The following is a 13,941-nucleotide window of genomic DNA, read 5'->3' as shown; positions in this document are numbered from 1 at the left end:
AACAAAAAGTTCAAGTTTCATTTTTAAAGATTGTTGTTGTTGTCATAAAAATACATCTGAAAGGTACTTCGTATAATCAAAGTCTATACAAAGGCACAGAGTGAATAGAATCTATTTTATGGGGTTGGGGAAGGGAGGAGGATGGGAGGGGAAAGTTAAGCTCCTAACAATAAAAGTGGCAGAGAGATCTGTAAAAGTCTGATGTTCAACTTCAAAGAGGAAATGATCTGAAAATCAATCTTATGGAGGTTACAAATGCTAGTGGTTACGGTTTAACTCAACCCTTGTAAATCTGGCTCTGAAAACCAGCAGCGTCTTAACTCCTGATACAACGTTCTCTTTTCTTCTAGTAAAAAAAAGATTCTTCAGGAATACCTCCCTTTTTCTTACTCTATGAAAGCAATTTAAAGAAAAGGCCTAAATATGATTGTGAAAGGCTCAAGTTAGCAGAATCTTGGCTCTCAGAAGGTTCTGCCATGTTCTCTTCTCACATTTGGTCTCCTTTCCTGAGGTCAAAAGAAACTCAGTTCCTCTTCATCCTGGAGTTTAACATCATGAATCAAGGAAAGATTAGTCAATTCAAACTGCCACAGAGGCTCAATTTAATAAATTAACAGAAGGACATTTTAATTCCTAATCTTTATATTAGGGAGCGCCAGTGTCCTAGTAGACAAACAATTGTGCTGCCAACCCCAAGATGCTTGGTTCGACTCTACCAGCTGCTCCAGGGGAGAAAGACGGGCGTTCTCCTGTGTGATTTCCCTGCCTCTAAAAACCCACTGGAAGGTTTTGGATGGGTTGGCTCCAACTCTATACATTTTTTTTTTAAATCTTGCCAAAATGTTAATAAATGAGACTCTTTTCACAGTTGTTCAGTAGTCTAAAGATGTCATCCCTGTGTGAGACTACAGAGAGACCCTCTTCTACATGAGCAGAGACACACCAAGGGCTACATTTTGGTTGCCAGGCTGCCTCTAAGGCTTTAGGTCTTAGACAAGTCATGGAATCTCTCCAAACCTCAATTCCTTCATTAGTAAAATCCAAGAGGGAAAATGCATTAGCATTATCAAACACACATTCCAGCGAATCTCCTAGAAAAGGGTATGTGGTCAAATTGAACACAACTGATGCAGAGGAGATCCACTTCCTCATCTTTAACGACTCTGAGAGAGTCCTGTAGTAAACATAACTCCGTATAAAAGTTAGCTGACCTCAGAATCCCTTCACGAACTGACACCTGATAGCGCCCTGTGCTCTCCCCTGTGGAGAACACTGGTCTTGGGCGCCTCTCAGCACTCACACTGCTGAACTGTCGGAGAGGAACGAAGACCTCTGATACAGGTTCTGGAGATGAAGAGAGCATTTAAAGCCTGGGGTGTTGACAAAGCACCTGCTCATGCTACCTGGCCCCTTGAAGAACAACACAACCACCTTGTTCCCGGTGAAAGGCTTCAATCACGGAAAGTGAGAATGACAGCCACAGAATCATAATGGCCATCAACAGTAAATAAGGAATAGAATGTGCCAGGAACGCTAGGTTGTCTTCAGTATAGTTTCGTTTTCCTTTCCAGTATGATTTGATCTTTCTCCACAGCAAATGTTTTGGCCACTGCTCCCAAGAACCACTCTGCCCCACTTTAACATGATCCCTGCTTCCCTGTTTAGGATGACGTTTCACTCGCAGGTGTCACATTCAGGTTAAAGAGCTGCTCTTCCAAAAAGACACCACCAAGACCATATTGTTGTTCATGCAGATGAATCTCTTCAGGCGATAAGTGGCTTGCTCCAAGAATAAAGTCTGCAAATCTAACAGGGTTTGGAGGGGGAAAAAATATCTAATGTTACCACAGACAGGCCTATTTGGATGACAACATGTTCCCTTGATACTTATCTCCTTTAATTAAATTTGACTTTGAATCAATCGAGGATGACATTTATACAGTGGGCAGGAAAATAAGACCGGTTCATGTGAACGGGCTACAGACAGTTTTTCAGGGAGAAGGTAAGGAAGGAGGCAGACCTCAGTGTAATCAAATATACCCTCACCTGCTTTCTTCTTCCATCCTTTATTTCTCATTAGGTTTGTTATTATTCTTTTCTGCCAGTAAGTCCCCTCCCTTCAGTCTTTAATTCTGGGATGCTGTTACTTGGGTATAGATGTTCTGGGGCTGTGGTCCACAGGGAGCTGCACTGCTAACCCAAAGGCAGTATTCTGTCGGCGGATTTCAAATCCACCAGCTGCTCCATGGGAGAAAGATGGGCAAACTCCTCCCCTTCAATTGACAGCCTCGGAAATCCACTGGAGGGGCAGCTATGAGCTGGTTCCAACTCAGTGGTAGCACGCTGAGTTATGTAGATTGTTATGAAGAAGAGAAAGCACAGCAGGACAAGAAGCAAGTCCTTTGCCACTCTTCTCCTCCCCTAATGGAAGTTACCTTTATGATCCGACCCATGAGAACAGCAGATCAATATTTAATCTGACATCAGCCCTGTAACTGAGCAGTGGACTGCAAAGAAAGAACCACCAGGCACCTTCGACATTATCTGTTGTCTTGGGAAGTCATTTGTTTCTACACGGAAATATCTCCCCGAAGCTACTATATGACTTCCCAAGCTACAGTTCCAGCACTGAGCAGGGCTCGGGAATGGTTAAGTGTGTGCTTACTTTTTAGGCGCCTGGAGTCTGGAGACAGCCAGCCAGGATGGGAAGTCGGGCCTCGCGCAGGCTCGGCGCAGCTCCTCCAGGGCCCCGGTGGTCTCAGCATCAGCTTGCTCCCGGTACTCCTCTTCCGTGAGATATTTAACTACCAGTTTTTCTGATGTAAACCATCTCTTCATTTTCCTAAAAAAATGCAGCATTTCATTTGGTTGATCATATTTGATTGTTCAACTCAACCCTTAAGAAATGTATTTCTTAGGAAACAGTGTTGCTGCTTAAACTTTCTTAACATAATACATGGAGTTCTGGTGGCTTAGCGGTAAGGAAGTGCACTGACAACACAAAGGTAAGCGTTTTCGAACCTACCAGTCGTTGTGAGGGAGAAAGACAGGCAATCTTTCATACCTCTGAAATTTACCGCCTCTGAAAATCTGCTGGAGGGTCAAATGTAGGTCGGTTCAAACTCAATGGTACACAGTAACAACAGTACAATGGAATACGTATACCTTTTTATTGCCATTATCATGACTGAGAGATACAGAACCCATAAAACTCATTGTTATTGAGGAACTCTAATTCTCTGTGACCCCAGCAGAACCTCAATCCACAGGCTGTGACTTTCAGAAGGAGATCACACCAGTCCCTTCTTCTGAGGCTGGGTTGGTTTGAACTGCCAACTCTTAGAGTCAGCAGTGCAGCACTTAACCGTCTGAGCCACTCAACCACTCCATGAAGAACCTGGAACTCAAAACTCAAACCCACTGCTGTCAAGTCAGTTCCAACTAATAGCTGCCTTCATCGGTTTCCAAGGCTGTAAATTATAACTGGAGGAGACTGCCAAGCTCTCTCTTGAGAGTTACCCGGTGGATATGAACCACAGGAGACACCTGGGCAGCAGTGCAATTCACTACAGCCTGTACTACCAGATACAGAACCTATATGATGTTGTTGTATTTTGGAACCGACTCAATCCTGACCTTCCAAAGGCTGTCAGAGGTCGTAAATGGCACTGGAGGAGACTGCCCATCTTTCTCCCATGGAACAGTTGGTGGGTTCAGTCACCTGCATTTGGGTTGTCTGTACTTTACTCACAAAGCCACCAGAGCTCCCTGGAACCTACGTTGTGGTGGTTGCTGGAACCGACTCATAGCTGACCCTCCAGTGGGTTTTCAGAGGCATTTAGCTGCAGGGGAGGGGACTGCCCGTCCTCCTGCAAAGCAAACGGGTAGATTCAAACCACATGCCTTTGGGATTGCAGCACAGTTTCTTACCACTAGGCCACCAGAGAGCCAGAACTATACAGTTGAGTCTAATAATAGGATTTCCCTTTTCTTAGATTATCCTCAACACTAAGTGAGGCATTGGAGAATTGATTTTTGGTAGAGAAGTTAATGGTATTTTCCTCCCTTCAGTGGTTTTTAACCACAATTAAAGTCTGACTTCCTTACGGCTGGCCTGCTAATTGTCTTAGCAAACCTTTGTGCATTTCCTTTTATGGAGTCCTAGAAAAATCCCTGGCCTGAGAAGTCAGATTTGTGGCATGTCACTTCCACCTAGTGGTGATGCTGTTGACTATCCCTCAGAGAGGGAGGGTACTGTCTGCACTGTAAATTACAATCAGCCTGCCTTCCCTGCATGCCAGCAGCCCGATAAGGTGAATATTGCTCTTTCTAACCAGAAAAGCTCAAAAGGGAGTAATCTCGTCCAAACAGCAATGATAAGAATATTTTCTAAATGCTAAGTTATATTTACCAGTTTTTAAATGATTTTATATTTCATTATAGGGCCCTGGTAGGGCTGCACAGTTGTTACCTATTACACTGCTAACTGTTGGGCTGGTGGTTCAAATCCATCAGCCGTTCCTTGGGAGCAAGATGAGCCTTATCCTCCACCAATATTTATTTATGATTAGCCCAGTGGGAAAAGTTAGACCAGTGTGTCTCCATTTTATTAGTCTTCATTCATTATCATTACAGTTTGAGTGATAATAAAAGTTAACAGGCCAAGAAACCTAAAGAGAATACTGAAAGAGATAAATAATTTCATTCACATTTTACATATCATGATAAAACTACTGCTAACCCATGATCCTTCTAGATGAGGAATGTTATGTGTGTTGTCTACAAGGAAGGGAGTTTTGTTGGCGTGGTCCATGGGAAGTGCCGCTGCCAACCCACACGGTGTGCCTCCCGGATGCTCTGAATCTGTCAGCGGCTCTGAGTGAGAAAGATGAATTCCACTGAGGGTCAGCTAGCGTCAGTTACGCACGCCTCAACAACAGTGAGCGTGAACTTGATCGATCATGAACATCCAATATCCATTTGTATTATATAAATAAATGATGCTGCAGTTATATGCCATCGAGTCAATGACTCCTCATAGCAAACCTATAAACAAGGCTCTGAACCTTACTCTAACCTGAACCAACCTCACTAGCTCTGACACACTTGACCCCTCAGAAGGATTACTAATTCTCTACTAAATTTACTGATTACCTTCGTCCCTTGCACAGAAGCACCATTCTGCATCAACATATACCACAGGTATATCACTTCTACTTCAAAACCTTAGAATTGTTGTGTAGGTGACAACGCACTTTGGCAGGACAGACAGATGGTTAATAAAAGGAAGATGGAATCCTATTCTGGACTCCTTGGGTCACCAATCTGGCACAGAGCCAGCAGCCCAGAGGAAGTAGCTTTTGGTAATAACCCTAGTCATTGCAGGCTTCAGGTGGACAGGCAAAGAAACACGGCCCCAGCCTCTCCGACCCATCCCTGCTGCCTCTGAGCTCATCCAGCAGCTTTAGGCAGGGGCCCTGTCCTGTCACTTCAACATTCTGACCCAGTGACAGTGACATATGTATCACAAGATTCATAAATTTCCATTTATCAAAGTTCCTGTTGCCTCACAGCCAATTCACCTCTTTACATATTTATTAACTCCTGTTCTGGGCCTTGGTCTCACTACTCTAGGCCCTCATCATTTCTTTTCTGGGCAGTAGTGATGCCCGAGACTGGTCTCCCATCAAGGAGACGCATCCCATAAGTATGGTCTCCCATCCTACCTGCACCTTAGATCCACCCTCTGTGCCAGAAGATGAAGGATCAAACCCTATCCTCCACTGATGTTCTTAGTATTTTATTTGCATTCTGCTGTAGAATGTATTTTTACATTTAATTACATTAGTTGCCAATATTTAGAGCTCACAAGCATGCATGTTCTAATTCCTCTTTCCAGGTTTTCTAGAAACCAGAGCCCCTCTTCCCATAGGGGAGTCAGTTCAAGCTGAGTGGTAACTTCCCCCTTTAAGATGGAAGGGGTGTAGTCTGTAGACGGTTGGGCTGCTCCAGACGCCACACGTCTCTGGTGGTTCAGATTCAACAGCAGCTTCACAGGACAAAGATGGGCAGTCTGCTCGCATTAAGTTTACTGCCTCGGAAGCCCAATGAGTCAGAATCAATTTTATGGCAATGAATTGTTTTTGCTTTGGGTTTTATTTTACTGCAGCGAAGCTGGGTTATAGAACTTCCCAGTCTTTAAACTCCCCTTCCTGCAGAAGGGGTACCTGGTTGGCATCATACTTTACAATATTTTCCTGGCATATGCATTTGCAACTCCTATGGAAACAGCTAATTAAAACGCAGGCTGTTTAACCTCTCCTGGGTGGAGAGGATCTGACTAGATTCCAGAGCATAGCCTGTGAGGCCTCCACAATAAGGCCCATTGTCGACCTCCCTTGCAGGCTCCATTAACACTTGCCCGAGATGGGACCAAGTTGGGCTTTCCCACAGAAGGATCTAACCACATCTCCTCAGCTCTCGTGATTCATTTCTCAAGACTCGGCCTAACACTATCTCCTTCCAGAACACTTCCTAAACTTTCTTTTTAGCAAAGCCATAGAAACACATGCTGAAGTCTAGTGGCAAGAAGCTGTGCTGAAATCCCAAAAGCACAGGTTTCTAATCCATCAGCTGCTCTGTGGGAGAAGGATGGGCAATCTTTTCCTGAAATCTGCCTTTGAAAACTTGCTAGGGAGGGTCCTATGGGTCAGTTTCAACTCGATGGTACACAACAACAACAATAAACTAATTCAAAGACTCTCACCTGTGTACCTAATTAAAAACGGGTACTCAAATTTAGCTCACTGAGGAGACATACAAACAGTAAAGTGTGACAACAAAAGTTAGCTCATGTGAATGGAAATCCAAAGTCTCTGTGAACTTTCATTAAAATTAACAAAAATTGTTAAAAAAGGTAAAAAAAAAGATTATTAGCTAGGACTATGGCTATTAAAGATTCTTCGAAGGAGAAATTAAATGCTTAAAGTATACTAAAATTTATGCTTGTTCTCTGTAAAAAAAATCTGACTTTACTCTCCACTAATGAAACATTCATGAGTTCAAAGCAATTTAAAAAAAAAGTTAGCTCACCTTTCTGTAGTTTCAAAGGGTGTTAAGCTTTAAAGTACAAAAGAAGATCCTAAATACATTCATACAATAGATAAAAGATTAATTTCTGTTTTTAAATATTATAAACACTGTTTTTAAATATTATAAACATAACATATAACACCAAAGCATCCTTTGGCACCAATGCAAGGAAATATGGAATAAAAAAAGTTATAGGCAACCCACAGCAGAAAAACCTACAGCCACTGTGTCAATTCTGACTGATGGCAACCCTCTACTGGTATAGGTCTTGACAGGAGCAAATGGCCTTTTCCTCTTGAGCCAGCCAGTGGGTTTGAACTGCAGACCTTCTGGTTAACAGCCCAACACATTCTATCAGTGCATCCTTAGGTAACCCAAAGCCAAAGGAATTCTGAGGCCGATTCAAATAAATTCTAGTTAGGCTGCAATTACCTCGTAATTGGTGCAGCTCGACATGATTAATGAAGATTAGAAATGAAGGGAGGGAGCTCTGGTGGCACAGTCCATGGGGGCTGGGCAGCGAACTCAAAAGACGGCATCTTTGTGGAGGTTCAAATGCACCAATGGCTCTGAGGGAGGAGAGGGGCAATTTCCTCCCTTGAGCTTTACAGCCTCAGAAAACCCACTGGACGGTCGGCAACGAGTTGCTTCTAGTTTGTTGACAATGAGCAAGAGAAATGGCGACAGAATTAGACATTGAAATTTTCCCTCCGGGTGCATTCTCCAGATTAAAACAGTTACTCCTCCAAGCTATGAACACAACTGGACTTTCAATGTCAATTTATTCAAAACTCACTCATTGCCATCAAATGGGAACCACCGCATAGGTGACCCTCCAGCAAGATTTCAGAGCCTGTAGGCTGCACGAGGGGAGACTGCCCATCTTTCTCCCGAGGAGCAGCTGAAGGTGGAATTGAACCACATTCCTATGGATTGGCAGCACAACCCCCCACTCATTAGGGCGCGAGACCTCCCTTGTCAATTTCCTAGGACATTTTTTAAAAGGGATGCATACCGGCTCAGGTAACAGAGTGCTTTCACTGGGTAGTGCAGACTTCTGGAGCACAAGATGAGGGCCATGGCTGCATACGCAAACTGAGGCACGGAGACCCCTGAGCGGATAAGCACCAGGGAGAGGAGCTGCAGAGCCCACATCAGAAGCCTTCTGCTCCTCTCATCAGCCAGGGGCCCGTGTTTGTAACAAACGGTGAAGCTGAAAAGTCCAACTGTCAAGGTATAGCCTGGAAAAGCAGAATATAAAGTAATGTACGCTTGAACTTGCTCAGTTATGTTTAAACCTGGAAGAGCCTTGACTTAAAGCAAAGAGCATATCAGAAAACCGTCATAATTTTTGCAATGAAGCAAGGTTTCGTTTAACATTTTACGTATGCAGCTAGTTATCACTGCTAAGTAGATCCTAGGCTGACTTCTATAATGATTTGGGGTACATAATCATAAACAACAAACCACTCATTGCCATCAAGTCGGAGCCAGCTCAGAGCTGACCCTCCAGTGGCTTTTCAGAGGCCGTTAACCACACAGGAAGAGAGTACCCATCTTTCTCCTTGGAGCAGCTGGCAGATTAGAACCACCTGTCTAGGTTAGCAGCACAGCTTCTTACCCACTAGGCTACCAGAGCTCCTTACACAATACTAAGTTACTAGAACAGTACTATTTACATTAGTTAATTATTACAGATAAGCACATCTATTTTTTAGTCTGGTACCATATACAGGCAAATATTATTATGATTGGTTTGTTAGGAATAAGTCAGAATAGGCCTATGTCACTGTCTACTAGAAAACCTATGTCTTATTTTTATTTTCTAGTCATAAAAAGCAAGTGCAACTTTATAGTGAGGGATCAGACTGTCTCCTTCCTAATCCCGTGTTACTAATACCGGGACGATTCTGTGCCTCTAGTTATGACCCACTGTAAAATGCCTATGCATCTCCTATGTATCCACCAGACATGCTGAACTTCTATCTAAGCTAGCCTCACTAACCTAGTTTTGAATTTACAAGAACTATAGGGAAGAGAGAAAAAATTACATTTTACCCCACCAAAGTCATCAGATATAGAAAATGGGACATTCTATGGGAAATTATCCAAGTCTCTTCAGTTTATCACTGTGACTAAAAAAAAAAAAAAACAAACCCAACTGGTTTGAATTAAAAGAGAGGACATAACAGATGTAAAATATAGATCTGAACTACATCCTCGCTTATACACACCAGCTGTCAAGGAGGACGAAGAATGTGATTATGGCCTGGGGAGCAGATAAGTTGATGTACTTAATAAGGCGGCACGTAACAACAACAACAACAAACAACAATAATTTCTCCAGATTGAACCACTCATCTTTTGGTTAACAGTCTGATTTAAAAAGAACTGACGCCTTTGAGTTGTGGTGCTACAGAAGAATCTTGAACATAACATGGACCACCAAGAAAACAAATAGGTCTGTCTTAGAGAGAGTGAAACCAAGTTTCTCCTTGGAGGCTAGGATTTTGAAGCTCCATCTTAAATACTCTGGACATGTGGCCAGAAAGGAACCTGATCCTTGGCGAAGGACATCATGCGTGGAAGGGTGGAAGGACAGTGCAGGAGAGGAAAACCCCGGATGAGATGGATTAATACAGTGACAATGGGGGTAGGTGTGTCAGAGTCAGTCAGACTGGCTCAGGACAGAACAGGCTTCACAACTATTCTACATAAGGTTGCCATGAGTTGCGGGCCACTCAACAGCACATAACAACAACAACAACATAAGGGAAAATGGTCTTTTTATTTAAAGAGAGACACAGTAAAGTATTTAGGCAAGGATATCATGATATCCATGAGTTATTTTAAAAATGCTTCAGCATTGACAAAATTAGCTATAAACATAAAATTTTTGAAGAAAAAAAGTGATTGCTTTTATGTATGTATGTATGTATGTATGTATGTATATATTTTATGAGAGAGGACTTTTATGAACAGTTTGTTGTTAGGGTTAGGAGGAAAAGAACTCTACCATTCTCTGTTATTTCTCAGTTAAACAAAACAAAAATAATAAACTGATGTCTTGCTTTTGTTACATGAAATAAGGAGAAGGACCATTTTCTTCTCATTTCTGAAAAGTCAAGTTTTCAGTCGTTATTTTATCTAGGATTTCTTACCTTTAATACTGACTGAATTAGGAAAAAGAAATTAAGAGTTTGCAGAATTTTTTACAAGTTAGATGTAGTTAGCATTTAACCACAATTTGGAAGCATATGCAGTCATAAGGGAAATGGAATTTTTGTTCTTTTAAACATTAATATAGAACTAGGAAAGAGATCATGATGAAATGCCTGCAATAAGATAGGAATAAACTGTTATCAGCAACTATGGGAATAAAAGAAAAACACATATTTTTTTTAAAAGTTCTTCTAGAAATGGAGATTCTAGAGACCAACTATATTCAAAGAACACCTCTAGTCATACTTTTCTACTTCATATAGACTTAAATACACTTTTTAAATAAAATGTATTTTCAAAACTTTACCTACCTAATAAATATATTCTGCTTTGATACCACAGCCACTTCAGATGATCCACCAATTGGCTTAAAATGTAAACTGAAGCAAACCAAGAACCAACCATTAAAGCCCCAAACGTGCTATACTGTGCATGGAAGAAAATAAATGACAAATTTTTGTGTATGTGTTCATTCACTCTTATAAAAATAGAAGTAAACAAATAAACTCTTTGTAACAGAAACTTCTGTAGCTAACAGAATTGAGATCTAAAATGCTTCTCCTGAGCCTTGCTAGATAAAGTGTGGTCCACCATCCAGCAGCACCCCATCAACTGTAAGCTTTTAGGAACGCAGAGTCTTGGGCCCACTCCAGATGGCTGAACAAGAATTCAGTAACATGCTCAAGGTAATATGCTCTCCAGATGACCTGCATACATAATAAACCTGGAGAAAACACAGTTCTGCAGAAGACATTCAACCCAAAAGGATGCTGGATTATATACCTAATCAGGGAAATGCAACTTTATCATTGTGAATTAATAGGTATTTGTCATCAACTAAATGCACAACATTGTTTTTATTTAAAATGTTTCAGATAATAACAGTGAAGAAATGCATAGCAGTGACAATGCTGTAATTCAAGGCCCTGCTGGTTCCACATCCTTCAATTCCTAAGTTCTGCCAAGACAAGGATATTTGCACTTAGCACAGAATCAGTCCCTTAAGCAAAAACACATTCCCAAACCAAACCAACTGTGATCAAGTCGACTCCAGCTGATCTTGACCCTAAGGATAGAGTAGAACTATCCGACTGGGTTCCCAAAGCTGTAAATCTTTATGGATGTAGACTGCTACATCTTTCTTCAGCAGAACAGCTGCTGGGTGGGTACAAAACACTGATCATTCCGCTAGCCCCCAAGAGCTAATCACAGGTTCCTTAAAAACACATTACCTAGGGAAAAGATGTTTTTAAAAAAATTACCACAACATAATATGTAATAAAGCTTTGGTCATAAATAGAATCTTCAGAAAGACTTCAAAGTCAGTACATGCAACAAAGGCACATATATCCATGCAAAGCAATTCTGATCAATTTTTCATGCTTCATAGATCATGGTTTTCATTTTTTAATCATTTGCATATAAGGTACTTACCTTTGGGATGAACCTTTTCATCATTAACAGTACAAAGACGAGTGTCATTAGAACACCTAGCACAGTGCCCGATAAGTAAAAGAAAATGGAACTTCTGTGAAGACAAGCAGGGAAAAACCATTGCAATGCCATGTAGCACTTTTAAGTGCTAAAAACATGTTTAACCTGAGGACGGCAGCCATAGGGAATAAGAAGAAAGAAAAGCTCTCCTAATTCCTTAATACTTCTGCAAAACTACACCGGTACTTGAAATTGATGGTAAATGGATTGCCACATGCTCGAAAGAGAATGTCTGGGTTCTTTGTCTACATTTAGAGAGTCGGCTTCAACAATAATGACTGAGGACCTATTGTAGAGCAGGCTAAAAACGTCCCATGAATTCCCAACATCGCTGGGAAATAGCTACCCATGGCTCAACTTTACAGAGGAGGAAACCAAGGCATGGAGAAATTAAATTCAAGAACTAAAAATTCTGTGCCTGATAAAAGGAGAACTAAGGGTCTCAGCCCAGTTCCTCTGATGCCAAGCTTTCCCCTCATGTTATGTACACAAGTGACCCAAGTGACGTGAAGCCCACATAGTCATATTTTGAGCAAAGTTGGGAAATGAACAATGTTAAGAATAATTAACAAACGCTGGGTACCAACTAATGGGAGCAGACTTAAGGTAAAGGACTACTGGAGAAAGGCTTCTTTTTCTAGAAGAAAATGAAAAAACAAAATACAAGAATAATGTATTTAACAGATACTTGTTCAGTTCAACCATCTGTATCAGAGTCACCAATCTAGGAAGTTGCTTTAATGCTACTAGAAACAGTAAGGCAGCTGATATCAGAAAACCTGAATATAAATCTTGGCCCTAGCAAGAAAGAGCGATGAAAGATGTAGTTTTTTTTCATATCTAAAATGAGAACAGTAATGCAGAGCCTATATAGTTATGATAAAAAATAATATATGCTAATAGATAACATGTAGTCATGCATGTGGGCGTACTTGTAATATCTGTCATGATACACAAACGACTGTACTGTTTTTAAAGGGCCTTGAAGCACTATCTTCAGATCTATTGTCTGTAAAACCTAAAGCAAGGGGTTATAAAGAAGAACTATAAACTCATGTTGCTGTTGTTATGTGCTGTCGAGTCGTCTGTGACGCATAGCAACTCTATGTACTAAACTCTGCCCTAAACTCTGCCCTAACCTGTCCCCATTAGCCCTGTCACTGAATCAATCCATCTCACTGAGGGTCTTCCTCTCCTGCACTGTCCCTCCACTCTCCCAAGAATGACATCCCTCTCTAAGGACTAGTCCCTCCTTGAAACATGTCCAAAGTATATCAGACGAAGCTTCAGAATCCTTGCCTCCAAGAAGCAGCCTGATTTAACCCTCTCTAGTGCAGGAGGGGAAGGCACTCTATGAGGTGGATTGATTCAGTGACTAGGATAATCGGGATGGGAGTGTCTGAGACAGTGCGATTGGCACAGGACAGAGCAGAGTTTAGGGCTGTTGTACATAGGGTCACTATGAGTTGCAAGTGACTCGATGGCACATAACAACAACAAGAGGACAAACTTGTTCTCTTAGCCGTCCATGATATATTCAATACTCCTCTCCAATACCACAGTTCAAAAGCGTCAATTATCCTTCTATCCTCCCTAGTTATTGTCCAGCTCTCTAATGTATAGCAAGTGATTGCAAAGACCATGGCCTGTATCAGGCGCAACTTAGTCTCCAAACTTAAATAGCTGCACTTCAGTACTTTAGAGAGGTCTCTAACCGCAGACTTTCCCATTGCAATACGTCTTTTCATTTCCTGGCTGCTAGTGCCAAGAGTGTTGACCATGGAGGCAAGCAAACTAAAGCTGTGAACAATCTCAATCTCTTCACCATCCATTATGATGCTGCCAATAGGCCCAGTGGTGAGAATATTTGTTTTCTTGATATTGAGCCTCAAACCACACTGAAGACTGCAGTCCCTGATCTTCCACAGCAAGTGTTTCAGGTCCTCCTCAGTTTCAGTAAGCAGGGTTGTGTCATCTGTATAACGCAGACTGTTGATGATTCTTCCCCCAATCCTGATGCCCCATTTCTCCTCATAGAGCCCATCTTCCAGGATAATCTGTTCTGTATAAAGATTGAAAAAGTGTGGAGACAGGATGCAACCCTGGCATACACCCTTCTCAATTCTGAACCAT

General features: G+C 41.7%; 1 protein-coding gene across 1 annotated transcript in view; it reads right to left on the bottom strand.

Moving 5' to 3' along the window:
- Window positions 1-1,661: 1,661 nt before the first annotated feature.
- The window catches only part of TMEM194B (transmembrane protein 194B), a 17,425-nt gene continuing 5,145 nt past the window's right edge, over window positions 1,662-13,941 (bottom strand). Inside the window, exons 5-9 of the mRNA XM_006878933.1 lie at window positions 11,749-11,842; window positions 10,626-10,740; window positions 8,108-8,333; window positions 2,666-2,842; window positions 1,662-1,806 (exon numbers count right to left, since the gene is read on the bottom strand). Coding sequence (XP_006878995.1) covers window positions 1,662-1,806; window positions 2,666-2,842; window positions 8,108-8,333; window positions 10,626-10,740; window positions 11,749-11,842 — 757 coding nt within the window. The remainder of the gene's footprint in view (window positions 1,807-2,665; window positions 2,843-8,107; window positions 8,334-10,625; window positions 10,741-11,748; window positions 11,843-13,941) is intronic.

The sequence above is a fragment of the Elephantulus edwardii genome, unplaced genomic scaffold (genome assembly GCF_000299155.1).
Source record: "Elephantulus edwardii isolate Elephantulus edwardi_28Jun2011 unplaced genomic scaffold, EleEdw1.0 scaffold00001, whole genome shotgun sequence".
Lineage (NCBI taxonomy): Eukaryota > Metazoa > Chordata > Mammalia > Macroscelidea > Macroscelididae > Elephantulus > Elephantulus edwardii.
This window is presented reverse-complemented; position numbering and strand designations above follow the sequence as displayed.